Source organism: Silene latifolia, chromosome 4 (assembly GCF_048544455.1).
Source record: "Silene latifolia isolate original U9 population chromosome 4, ASM4854445v1, whole genome shotgun sequence".
Taxonomy (NCBI): Eukaryota; Viridiplantae; Streptophyta; class Magnoliopsida; order Caryophyllales; family Caryophyllaceae; genus Silene; species Silene latifolia.
In genome coordinates, this window is record NC_133529.1 from 100,846,955 (window position 1) to 100,860,181 (window position 13,227).

A 13,227-nucleotide genomic window follows, 5' to 3' on the forward strand; every position below is an offset into this window, starting at 1 on the left:
CTTAAAGGATTCGAATCGAATCAAGTTATAGGATCTCGAATCGAATCGAATTTATTGGATCTCGAATCGAACTTATAGGATTCGAATCGAATCGAACTTATAGAATCTGAACTGAACTTACACGATCCGAATCTAAATTAACTTAAATTAATTAATTTTATTATTATTATTATTATTATTATTATTATTATTATTTGTTATTATTATTATTGTTATTGTTTTTTTTTTTGCAGAAAGTTTAGGATCTTCTCATTAATAATGGGAAAAATTTGTTACATGATCCATACCATTTCTACAAGGGAGCCAGTGAGGCTACCTATAAAATAAAACCAGAAAAGAAAGAACATAAACTACCAAAGATACTACTCTTCTATATTAGGACGAGTTCTGATACAGACTAAGTACTTGACCCTCCTTATAATGTTGACAGTAGCAGCACGAGCTTCCTTGAAAATCCTCTTGTTTCTTTCAGACCAAAGTAGATAGATGACAGACAGTAATGCACACCTGCGCTGTTTCTTAACCCAGCTCCTCCCCCTGTTATGATTACTGAACCATGTGAGAGTTTGGGCCAAGTTAGTAAGACACGGGATCTTCAGCCAAGAGGCTATAGAGTCCCAAACTTCAGCAGAATAGGGACATTCAAAGAAGAGATGGTCAGCTGTTTCAGCCTGGCATTCACATAGGGAACACCTATTGACTAAAACCAGACCTCTGATGCAAAGATTGTCCACAGTGGGGAACTTGTTTTGAGCAGCCAACAAACCAATAACTCCATGTTTTGGGTAGATGGATGAGTCACCCAAAGTACGAAACATGGAGATCTTGGGCCCTTTTGGCCTGAGAAGTTCAGAAATTTGATCCTTATAGTCCTTAGCTCCCATAAGAGTCTTAGCAGCTGCAATACCACCAGTGTGTTTGAGAAGCTCATCTCTATAAAGAATTATATTATGCCAAAACCATGAATGAGCAGCAGTTGGTTTGAAAGTCCAAAAGTCAGCACCTTTAAGGATATATGCACTAACCCAATGGACCCAAACATTAGATGAATTAAACTAAAGCTTCTTAATCCAGCTCATCAGTTGGGTTTTGTTCCAACTTAGGAGCTCCTTAATGTCCATCCCCCCTCTCTTCTAGGGAGGCAAAAACTATCCCAACTCTTGAAAACATGCCTTCTAGTACCATCAGCTATACCCCACAGGAAGTTCTTACACATTCTGTGAATTCGCTTAGCAATTCCTTTTGGAAGTAGCACACTTGCCCCCCAAAAATTTTGAATACCAAAAATGACAGAGTTGATGAGAGAAATTTTCCCAGCATAGCTTAGCAAAGAATTGGCCCAGTGATAAATTTTATTCCTAATTTTATCAAGCAGAGGGATAAGCATACGCTGTGTGAGCCTAGCACTGAATAAGGGTATACCTAAGTACCTCACATGAAGGTCTCCTTCAGCATATCATGTGGTAGCTAATATGTGCTGCTTCAGCTGCAGAGAAACTCCCCCAAAATATAGATTTGATTTCATAGGATTGACTCTAAGTCCAGAAAGAGCAGCAAAATTGTTCAAACAGTGGTCCACTGCCTGAATAGATGGTAGGTCACCTCTTGTAAATACAAGTAAGTCATCAGCAAAAATCAAGTGTGTAAGTTTGATTTTGACACACTTTGGATGATAAGAGAAACCATGATGGGAGGGAAGTTGCCTTAGCAGCCGTGAAAGAACCTCCATACACATAGTAAATAGGTAGGGAGATAATGGATCTCCTTTCCTAAGACCTCTTTTACCAGGGAAGAAACCTTCAGTAGAGCCATTAACACTTATAGAAAAGTGAGAAGAGGTGACACAGGCCAGAATCCATTGAATAAATTTGGCTGGAAAACCAAAGTGGACCATGCAGTTAGCTAGAAAAGACCAATTAACAGAATCAAATGCTTTTTGAATGTCCACCTTGAGAATGCATCTAGGGGTAATGTAACTTCTATGATATTTGAATGCCAGTTCATGAGCTAACATTGAATTATCAAAAAGATCTCTCCCTTCTATGAAAGCAGCCTGTTCCAAACCAATAATGCCCCTAAAACTCCTCTCATCCTGTTGGCCAAGATCTTGCTCACAGTCTTGTAGTATACAGTGCAACAAGAGATGGGCCTGAATTCAGTGACAGAATGGGGAGATTCAATCTTAGGAATTAGGGCAACCAGGGTAGAATTAGCAGCTCTGGGCATCCTATTAGTAGCAAAAAAACTCCAGAACAGCATCACAAAAATCTTGTCCAGTGGTTTCCCAAGTATCAACAAAAAAACTAGAGGTATACCCATCCATACCTGGACTTTTATTCCTGTCTATGGAGTGAAGAACAGCTTTAATTTCAGAGATTGTGACCGGATTATCCAGGTGGCTGACAGATTCAAGAGTATTGTGAGCAAAAAGATCAGCAGGGAGAGGTTGCACTTGTTCCTCAGACCCAAGCAGAAGTTTATAGTAGCCCACAAAAGCTTCTGCAACTTGTTCATGGCCATGGAAAAGTCTCCCTGTAATATCTGCAATGGACCCAATAGTATTTCTTCTTTGCCTTGCAGAAATACTAGCATAGAAGTATCGTGTGTTTGTATCACTGAGCTGTAGGTGCTGGATTTTGGCTTTCTGAGCCAAAAAATGCATTTCAGCTTTCTTCAGTCGCATATACTCAGAAGCAGTATCTTTTTCCTTAGCCAGGAGAAGCTGATTAAGTGGGGAGGATTGGAGAAGGAATTGACACTGAGTAAGCCTGGCCTTAGCCTCAGTGACTCGCTTAGTTATGCCAGTAAAATCACTATGATGAAGCTTTTTTAGGGAGTCCCTAAGCCTTCTTAGCTTAGAGAAAAGAGCAAAAATCTTGGTACCATAAACAGCTGGAGACCATTGAGCAGCTATAATAGATCCAAAGTCAGGAGAAAGAGCCCAGCAGTTGAGGTATTTGAAGGATCTAGGAGGAGTTCTTTGACCAGGAATGGTAAGGACAGTGGGGGCATGGTCAGACACTCCTGCAGGCAGAAAAACCACAGTAGAAGCAGGGACATGTGAAAACCAAATGGGATTAACAAGAAGTCTATCCAGTTTTGCCCACTTAGGAGAGGCCACCTGTTTGTTTTGCCAAGTAAAAAGACCTCATGTATAGGGATGGTCAGAGAGATGACAAGCAACCAAGCAATCTCTGAACTCTTGCATCTCCTTATCATGAACCTGAGAACCAATCTTCTCATCAGCTTCCAGAGAGACATTAAAATCACCCAAGCAAATCCAAGGTAATTGTCCAGTAGAAATGTTTGTAAGACTATTCCAAAGACTAAGTCTCTCAGTAGCCCTATTCAGAGCATAAACAAAAGTCACCACTATCTTCCTTTGTGTAACATGATGGAGTAAGGAACAGTGAATGAACTGAGCACCTCTATCAAGCACCTGAACATCCACTGTTATAGGATTCCAGAGGACCCAAAGCCTACCCCCAGCATGCTCAACATAATTAGTTTCCAAGAGAAAATTACCAAAAACACTTTTATAAATTGCCTTAGCTAGAGTTTTCTTAATATGAGTTTAAATTATTACTCCACAGTCCACCTTATGCATTTTCAGGAAGCCTAAAACCTCCTGCTGTTTTAGGGGGTCAGTCATCCCCCTCACATTCCAGGAGGAAATGATCATTGGGGTGATAGAGGGGGAGGTTGCCCTCCTGGCTCAATCTCCACAACAATCCCCTGGTCTATACTACCATATAATTTCTCTTACTCATCTCCTATGTTAACTACCACTGGTTCAGTGGCCAGAGTTGAGAATTGATTTTCCAATGTGGTAGAAGGAATAACAATAGCTGCCACAGTTGTTTTCTTAGGAGTATTCTTTGGTGGGGTCACTTTGAAGCCTTTTGTATCCTGGACTGGTTTAGCAACTGGATCAGGCTGAGGTGCAGATTGTTTTGGCTTGTACACCTGTTTAGGTTTGTTTCTGGAGCACCTGTCCTGGGTATGCCCTATTCTTTTACAGGAGTGACAAAAATGGGGAACCCATTCATAATCAATCTTCTGCAAAACAGTGCCTCTGTAAGGAGTCTGGAGGGTCATGCCTTTAGGAAGGTCCTTGGAGAGGCCAACCTCCACCAAAATTCTGGCAAAAGCTATCTTACTCTTAGATGTAGTAGGCTCATCTGCACATATTGGACGATCCACAAAGCTGGCTACCTTGCTCAAAGCAGTCTGAGACCAAAAAAATGGGTCCAAATTTGGGAAGAGCACCCAAATTGGCACTATGGTGATCTCAGACAACTCCTCTGCCACTGTGGGTGTCCAAGGCTTGAAAACCAAAGGGTATTGTAAACCATAAAAATTCATACCTGCAATAATAAATAAAGAGGTACAAAAATAATACGGAAAACAAGAGTTTTATTATTGAAAGATTGAAGGTTACAACTTTCGTATATCTCTTGATTCCATCTCTAAAGGTTAGAGTTTTGATAGTACTACGAGGGTCTTATCGACTTAATCTCGTAGGGAGATGATGAGGTCGTTTTGTGACTTATTCCATCCAACCTACAATTTGTTAGTAGGAAGACGGGGTCGTTTGACTTAATCCATCTGCTCCCCTTCTAACCCTAGAGATTATAGCTGTATTTATAGTTGTAGCTGACTTAGAGGGCAAGATAAAGATTTCTAAAATATCTAAGATATTATCACAATATTTATTGATAATTATCTCTAAATACTAAAGATTTTGTTAAAATAAATAGATACCAAAATATAAAATTTCGGTGTCTACAAATGCCCCCTCGAGACTGGTTGTAGAGACTTTGATGTCGGTTGCAACTTGGTCTCGAATCTGCTACTGAATTTGACCCTTGGAGAATGGAGATGAAGAGCGAAAATCGTCCCACCGGGCACCGGGCGTGCCAATTTGTAAACCATAAAAATTCATACCTGCAATAATAAATAAAGAGGTACAAAAATAATACGGAAATAAGAGTTTTATTATTGAAAGATTGAAGGTTACAACTTTCGTAGATCTCTTGATTCCATCTCTAAAGGTTAGAGTTTTGATAGTACTACGAGGGTCTTATCGACTTAATCTCGTAGGGAGATGATGAGGTCGTTTTGTGACTTTGTGGACAGCGGGGGCCCACGGGGGCGCTTGGGAGGAAAGAGGAACAAGCGTTTGCATTTTTGTTGGAGTCGCCACCAATTTTTATGGGAAATTGGAACCGTTCGAATACCTCATGTCATGTCAAGACATAAAGTAGTGACATGAACACTAAGCAATCGTTAACCTTAGCATTCTATGTCTAGAATGACTCTCGTGGATGCCAATGAACACGGGTGCTCACGGAGATCTGGAGTAAGGGGTGAGGGTACGTATTAGGAAGCTCTTTTGATCGAACACCTAATCCCGCCCGCCTCGATAGCGGCCTCTACTAATGATTAGGGAAGTTATTCGTACTTGATATATCGTCGATTATATGCATGCAATGCAACATCCAAGTTTTAATCCTAGCATGTGAGAATTAGGCTAAGTCGGTGAACAATTAGTTAGCATACAATTAATGTCGAAGTAGGATTTAATGTTCAATTACACGTGAAAACATACAAATGATACAAGAAATACAATAATTATAAATTACAATAATGAAAATTACAATAATTACAATGGGATTGGCGATTTATGTCGAAAATACCTCCAAAACGGATAATTTGAGAAAAAGAATAAAAGAATAAAAGAAATAAATTAACGAACGAAACAGCGTGATATTACGGATAATAGTTAGTTATACGTAAACTAATTTAAACTAAGTCAAGGCGAAACGGAGTTCGAGACGAGAACTCGGCCAGAACAAAGGCAGCAGAGCTGCGTCCCTCGGAAGAAGAGGCGCAGCACGACGCGCGTCTGTTCCTTTTCGCCCGGGCCGTGAAGCCGTAATTGCAAGCCGTTAATGTTAATTGGTGATTTTAATGATGGATTAAAATTATTTACTCGGATGAAAGTGATTAATGGGTTACTTAACATATGAATGGGTCATAAAAACAGTAAACATGGATGAGACGGAATTAAGACGGATTAATATAAGATTAATGAGAATTATTAACAAGTTAACAAACTAAATCAATTAATTAGGTTAAATACAACGGATTAATGACGAATATATGATAGATATGACAAATAACAGATGTAAATATGTCAATGATGAATTCCAGAAACTCAATATTGATGAATTGAATCTCTAAAACCCGAATTGAGTTTAATGACGAAAACCCGCAAATATTGATTACTTGGGATTTAAGTCGAATTAATGACGAATTATGTGCTAATGAATGATAAACAATATACATGTGAATTAATATGCTATTATGACGAAGGATTAACGAACAAACGAAAACAAATACAAGCAATAACGAATTTACAGAGGACGAAGGAAGAAGAAAGGAAGAAGGAACTGCGGCAGCCTCACGAAGAGGCGCAGCAGGAACTGCGCTCCTTCGAAGATGCGCAGCAGTTGCTGCGTCCTTTCTCGACGGTTTGTCTTCTGGAAATCCGTAAAAAAGAGGTTTTAAAGACGGTTTTAGAAATCGGTTTTGATGATATTTTCGACATAAACCTTACATTAATGATTACAATAATTAAAATACAATAAATAAATAAGGATTATACACCCTCAGACTTACATGTTTGACGAAACGAGAAGGACTAAGTTATCGATTAGTGATGCTCGACACGAATGCAAAGAAAGTGCCCTCGTAAGAGGAAAACGATTAATTAATTAAGTTGATTGATTGTGTAGTTGGTCAAATTGGTCGGTCATGCAAACGAGGCTGGTACTCAGAAGGATCCGAGCTTACGTGGTCGAATGTTCAAGCACGTAGACGCCAAAAAGTAGGAACAAAGGTCTAGAATGCAAAGGGAGAAGAGAAGGGCGGACACTCGCGTGAGAAATATGAGGAACGAAGGCTCCTATTTATACTAATCACGTGAAGAAATAGAGTTTTCGGAGACTCTTTGGAAGTGAATCTCGGAAAGATATAAGAAAGATACGAAAATTACGCAGAAAAGGACATGGGAAGAGGTGCAGCAGCCACTGCGTCTCTTGGAAGAGGCGCAGCACCTGCTGCGTCTGTTCCCAAGTGGTTTCCTCCTGCGGAAGAAAGATTTCCGTGTTTAAGTTATGGTAGGACGGAAATAATTTGGTTTTCCTTAATATCTTATGTGAATATTTCGGGAAATTGTTTACCAAAGGATGAAAGTTATGAAATATGGAATAGAAATATCCGGAAGATTCCAGACCATTCTGACTCGGGATTTAACGGTTATCAGAAAATGGAGACGGTTTTAGGCTCGGACTCCAAATGTACTCTAATTACTGTCAAAACGACCGTATCGGCACGTAGATGACAACTAAGAGGTAGACATTAATATTTGAGCAATCACTTGACGATAATCTTACGAATCGTCACAAATCGTTCCGCGTACCAAACATGCGGCCCAATCATCACCGGGTGGTTTGCGGGAGGTGCAGAAACGAGGTGTCTACAGAGCCCCCACTTTGACTGAGGCTTGGACAAGGCGAAAGTCAAAGTATAGCCATTAGGTCAATCGAAGATTACAACCTGAAGACTATGGCGACTCGAGGCGGCGCAAGGGGTCTGAACCAAGGACCTGTCGTCGGGAACATTTTAGAGTCTGTCGACTATCGGGGAGGGTCGTTTAAAGTTCATTAGACTACGTAAGGAGGCTCGCCAGCCATAAGAAGAGACCATACCTGAGATTTCTTCCTGAGATGCTTCCGGAGGTGCATAGGAGCTAAGGGTAGGACCTAAAAGAGATATAAGGATTTGTGCTAGGGTGTGGGGCCCTAAAGGAAGGCACCGGTGGGAAGGAGGCCTGGATATAAGTTCAACTTAAGGGTAACTAAGGCTCGAGTGTAAAAAACTTCTATTGGTTTGGGCACTTAGAGGCTTATGAACCTAAAAGGATTTGGGATCCTATGGTTAAAAATCCTAATTTCGGGTTTACGAACCTAAGAAAGAAGGCTTTGGTTTGGGAACTTCTGGAGAACGACACCTTTGTCGCACTCCGCGGGGAAACAAGAAATATTGTGAGTAGCAGGACACAGGCGGGAACTGCAGGGAGAAATCTGTTCGTGTTCAGCTTCAAACAAACTTCGGAAGAAATAGGGGCTGATGTTGATCTCCATGTCTCGAGAGGGAAAGTCTATCCACTTACTCTCGTTGGGGAACATAATCGGGAATTGGTCTCCATGTCTTGAGAGGGAAAGTCTATCCGCTTACTCTCGCTTGGGAAACATAATAGAGATGTGTCGAAACACCTGTCAAAGAATTTTCGCTCGTTGTGGCAAGCGAGGTCTTGATAAAGTACTGCTTCTGATACTTACCTGCATGGTTAGTAGCCACACAAGAATGCAATCTAATATATGCACGTAAGCAATTTTCACATGGACCTCGAATGAGGAAACACATAGGCTTTGCAAAAGTCGTTTCTTTTTAAAGGTTGTTTAAAACTTGTTCAAAGAAATTTGTCGTTTGTAATGCGTTATGCATATTCAATGGGCTTTAGACATGTGACTGACGCGACGTAGACCTTATGCGGACGTGACGCGAAATGTAGACTTAGGTTTGACTGACGCGACACTAACTTAGATTTGACGCGACACAGGGATGACTTTGACAGACTTTGCTTAAGTATGCGCAACCCCTAGCCAAGTGTGGGTGACAATGCGTATCAGTTCCAAAGGTGTAAGAATTGCAAGAATGATGAAGGCACATAAAGGCAAGGCATGAGCCATGGTTCATCTGTCTACTAGGAATTCTTTCACCACCGTTTGCTGTAAAAGAGACCCCTCTTGAGGCACGATGACTTGGAGAATTGATCTAAGATCTTTGTCATTGTCCGGACCGAGTACTAGCTAGACTTAGAGGAATAAAGGAAGGGTGGTATCTTGGAAGAGAAGCCCCCAGGATGAGAAGATGGCTCTGGAATTTGGTAAAAAAAGAGGCTGGGCGACAATAAGGAGCCCCCAGTATAGAGGTGTTGGTTGTGGAAGGGATGTTAATTGAGGCTGGAAGGTTGAAAGGTTATGGTTGGGGTGGTTGATAATTGAGATTTGAAAGTTGGAAGTGGGGATGGTTGTGTCCTTGAGGACTGCCTACGTATTCACGTGAAGTGAAATCAAACCAGATCGTAGTTCTGAGGTTTGGTTAATTTTGCTTGGGTATTGTGGTTGTATCCTTCTTGTGTAAGAAAGGACTGCCTACGTATCCATCTGAAGAGGTGAAATCAAACCATGCTCGTAGTTCAAGTGTGTGCCTAAGCTATGCTGTTAGGACCTTAAAGTGCAGGGGTCAGGAGAGTATATTCCTTTGGTGACTCGAAGAATTGATTTGAGATAACTCCCTCTGATCATAGACCAAAGAGGTATAACTAATTTTGTAAAAATTTCCTTGTCGTGTGAGCACACCTAAAAGTGGACTCTAAGGCTGATATGGGTATGTCCCATTCTAGCTAGCAAAGTATTTGAAGACTCCGTGTATGGGTCAAGGTGAAACTGGATTGGATATTTGGAATGTGGAGCTTGGACATAAGAGGCTTTGATGAACAAATCTCTGGAGCTTGATTTTGTGGAGTTAAGGCTTGATGGGATTATGGCTTGTAATGTGGCATGGAAATGGGGTCTCTTGGCTTGATGTAGCCTGAGCACATAAAGGTGGGTTAAAATGATGTGGGTTCAAGTTTCCATGTCTTGGCTCTAAAGGATGGGTATACTTGACGAGCTTGAGAGGATTCTCAAAATTCCTAACTATCTCCCCATAACGGTCTCGAGAAGGACTTAGGGTGTGCGATGAAAGGCTAAGTGAGGGTGCTAGATGACCATCTTCATTGGTGTCTTGATTCTATTTAGACTTTGGCATTATTCCGTTCAATATTGTTCTTGATTTAGACTCAGATTCTTGGTCTAGAATATATCTCGGATTTTGCTCAGATTCTTGGTTAGGTTTTTGAAGATAACTTTGACCTTGGATATCGACATTGGCTTGCTTGATTGAGCCTTTTTCTTTTTTTGACTCTTTTGTGTTGGGTATTGATCTTGGTCATTTTTCTTGATTGAGCCTTTGTCCCTGATCATGGCTCTTATCGTCTTGAATTTGCTTGCTACCATGGATTTGGGTCAGACTAGCACCTTTTGATGTGAAACGGGTTGGTCTTTAGTAAACATGGGTTTTTTATTGTGGGGAATGGGCTTGCCTTCCGTCATGGGTCGTCAACAAGGGAGATGGTCTGGATTCGTCCTAGAATCTCTTGAGATAGGCTCGTCCTAAACTGGGGTATATTGTGGTTTCTATTGCCAGACATGGAATAGGTAAGGAAAAGAACACGGAGTTTCAGGTCCTCTACAACTTAGAATGGAACATCATCTAAGTGCACTCACATCGACTGACATGCGTTGTTGTTGTTCATTTTCAAAAATGTCTCAAACCAATTCTTGTTGTCAGAGGAAAAGGGTAAAGGAAGAGATAGGATAGAATATGTAGACTGAAAATTGTACTTTTATTGAAATGGATAATAAATATATTTAACATAGACTCGAGAAGACATGTGACTCATGGGACAGCCCCCAGGTTGTCACGAAGAAAGATACTAGAATAATATTATGGGATAGAAAGCCTAAGACTCGGACTCGGACTCGGACTTTGACGCGATCTTAGATCTAGACTCGTAATCATCGGCCCATGCTTGAACATTTTCTCTTCCAGCAACTGGCTTCGGCATCTGGCTTTGAGCATTCATCCATTTGAGCTCCTCATCCTCATCATTGGGAACACTGGAAGGGTAAAGGCCCAAGAGACCTTCCTGTCTTTGAAGAGTAAGACACCCATGAGGGTCATTCTGTTCTCTTAACGGATCGAGGGTCGATAAAGATATCTTGCCGTGATCGAGCATATAGTGGATGGTATATTTGAGTTTGGAACATTCTTCAGTGTCGTGTCCATTACCCCTATGGAATAAGCAATATTGAGAACCGTCCCAGAAGCGACCTCTCCTCTCGTACCTAGGGTCTGGGGTTGGACTGATCGGTTGGATCAGTCCTTTGGCAAAGAGTCTTTTAAAGGCTACCGTATAAGGCATGCCTAAATTGGAGTATGACCTTGAATGTCGAGTTCCTCTTTCTGGTGAAGGTTCCATAACCTTTACGACGGTAATGTAGATTGTTTGATTGTTGGGTACCTGTGAGTCTGTTTTCCTTCTTTTCACCAAATGATTGGTGGATCGCTCATCTTCTTGATCATCTGCGATGTTGAACTCCCTATAAGATCGCTTAACTTCTGTACCCAAACATTTCAGGAGTGAGACAGAAATACTACCATCCTCAATCCTATCTTGTATGACATGCTTGAGATTATAACAATCTTCTGTACCATGCCCCCTACCCCTATGGTATTGACAATATGAATTGCCATCCCACAATTTAGATTTATTTTCTGGATCTGGTGTGGGTCCTATTGGTTGAAGAAGACCTAGAGAGGATAATTTGTTCAAGGCTAGGGCATAAGGTATTCCTAGATTTGTGAATGACCTGGGAGAGTTGTTTAATTTCTTTGACGAAGGCTCCATGAGGTTACCGTTGATTTTGACTCCTGGATGAGAAGAACTAGGAATAGATCGCTCACTTTTTGCTTTCTCCTCGAGACCATGAGGTTGAGGGTTTGTCTGGACATTCTTCATCTTGAAAAATTGGGTCTCAAGCCTCCTATCTATTTCAGTAAATTGATTCCCCATGTGGGAAAGCCGAGAGTTTAGAGTATCAATGGCTCCCTCTATCTTGGAAAGCATGAGCATTCCACTTTGGACATCGTCCTCCTTCGGCGCTTTGATTTCTTTGTCATCACGAGGATCGAGGAGATGAGAAAAGTCTAGGAATGATCCTTCATCGTATTTAGTGTTGTTAGACCCAAGAGGGCCGGTCCCATCGAATTGCTCCACAAATGGTGGCGTTGGAAGCTTGCCATCCTCGATCATATCCTGAATGGTGTGTTTCAAGAGAAAACACTCTTCAATATCATGGCCTCTACCTTGGTGATATAAGCAGTATTTGTTGCCCTTCCAGAGGTTTACCTGTTTCTCTAAAGGTGGATCCGGAGTCGGCCCTATTGGACGTAGCTTGCCTTGAGCAGAGAGTCTCTTCAAAGCATTGACATAAGACATGCCTAAATCGGTAAGCACCCTTTGATGCCTCCCAGGTTTCCTTTCGGCTGTTTTCGGCTTTCTAGGACGATGGTTATTACAAGAGGTAAGCTTTGGATGACCTAGACTAGAGGTTTCTCTAGGTGGTGTGTTCTTTTTCACTGTTCCATTTTCAAGGGTGAGGACGCGAATGCTCAAATTTTCCACTGTATCTTGCACTCGTAGGACCATGGCATAAACATCTTGGAGAGACACTGTGATTGTGGCTTGAACTTCTTCGTGACCTTGCTGATTGACGGAACTTGCTGGATTCCTACTCGACAGAAATGATGCGCATTACAACTCGATTTGACATGGGATCACGCATACTAAGGCAACCAACAAAGGAAGGGATAAGATGATAAATCTAGATGTCGACTTGTGAATTCGTGAAATGTCGTGAGCGACTTCTCGTGTTTGAATTCACGGTGCTTGACTTTAATTTAGACTCGAGTGTTGACTTTGACGGAGTGACCCTTATATGATTGACCCTATTGACGGGATTGATGACACATGTAAATTCTAAGACGTGTGTTTAAGACAGACTTGACTCGAGGTTCGGGTATATGTGTCCCGAATGTGTCATTAGGAGAATTCAAGAAACGGATATGGGAATGACTCTATGTGTTAGCCTCGAGTGTGTGAGACTAGGTGTGGAAATATTTAGATCCTAACTGAATTGGGGTAGGGGCTCCGAAATGACGGCGCGATGCCTTAGGACTTGACTTGAATTTGAAAAGACCCAAAATTTAAAGGAAGACGGGTTTATGACTCGACAGAGTTCGACTAGGACATAGTCGGTTTGAACTTTGACTCTAACTTAGCCCAATTGAATTTACATATTTACATTTACACGGTTTGAAAATCTTTTGATTAAAACATTTTTGGTTTTTTTTTTTCTTTTTTTTTTTCGGACCCCTTTTTTGTTTTTTTTTTTTGGACCTTTTTTCGTTTTTTTTTTGTTTTTTGTTTTT

General features: G+C 41.1%; 2 protein-coding genes across 2 annotated transcripts; both read right to left on the reverse strand.

Annotated features, from left to right (window-relative positions):
• Positions 1-362: 362 nt before the first annotated feature.
• On the reverse strand, positions 363-1,387 carry LOC141651830 (uncharacterized). The gene is made up of 2 exons (XM_074459525.1): positions 1,173-1,387; positions 363-1,020 (listed from the first exon to the last, which is right to left on the reverse strand). The coding sequence occupies exons 1-2, from the start codon at positions 1,385-1,387 to the stop codon at positions 363-365; spliced, it is 873 nt and encodes a 290-aa protein (XP_074315626.1).
• Positions 1,388-1,456: 69 nt separating this feature from the next.
• On the reverse strand, positions 1,457-4,365 carry LOC141651831 (uncharacterized). The gene is made up of 4 exons (XM_074459526.1): positions 3,767-4,365; positions 3,224-3,479; positions 2,255-3,121; positions 1,457-2,149 (listed from the first exon to the last, which is right to left on the reverse strand). The coding sequence occupies exons 1-4, from the start codon at positions 4,363-4,365 to the stop codon at positions 1,457-1,459; spliced, it is 2,415 nt and encodes an 804-aa protein (XP_074315627.1).
• Positions 4,366-13,227: the final 8,862 nt, after the last annotated feature.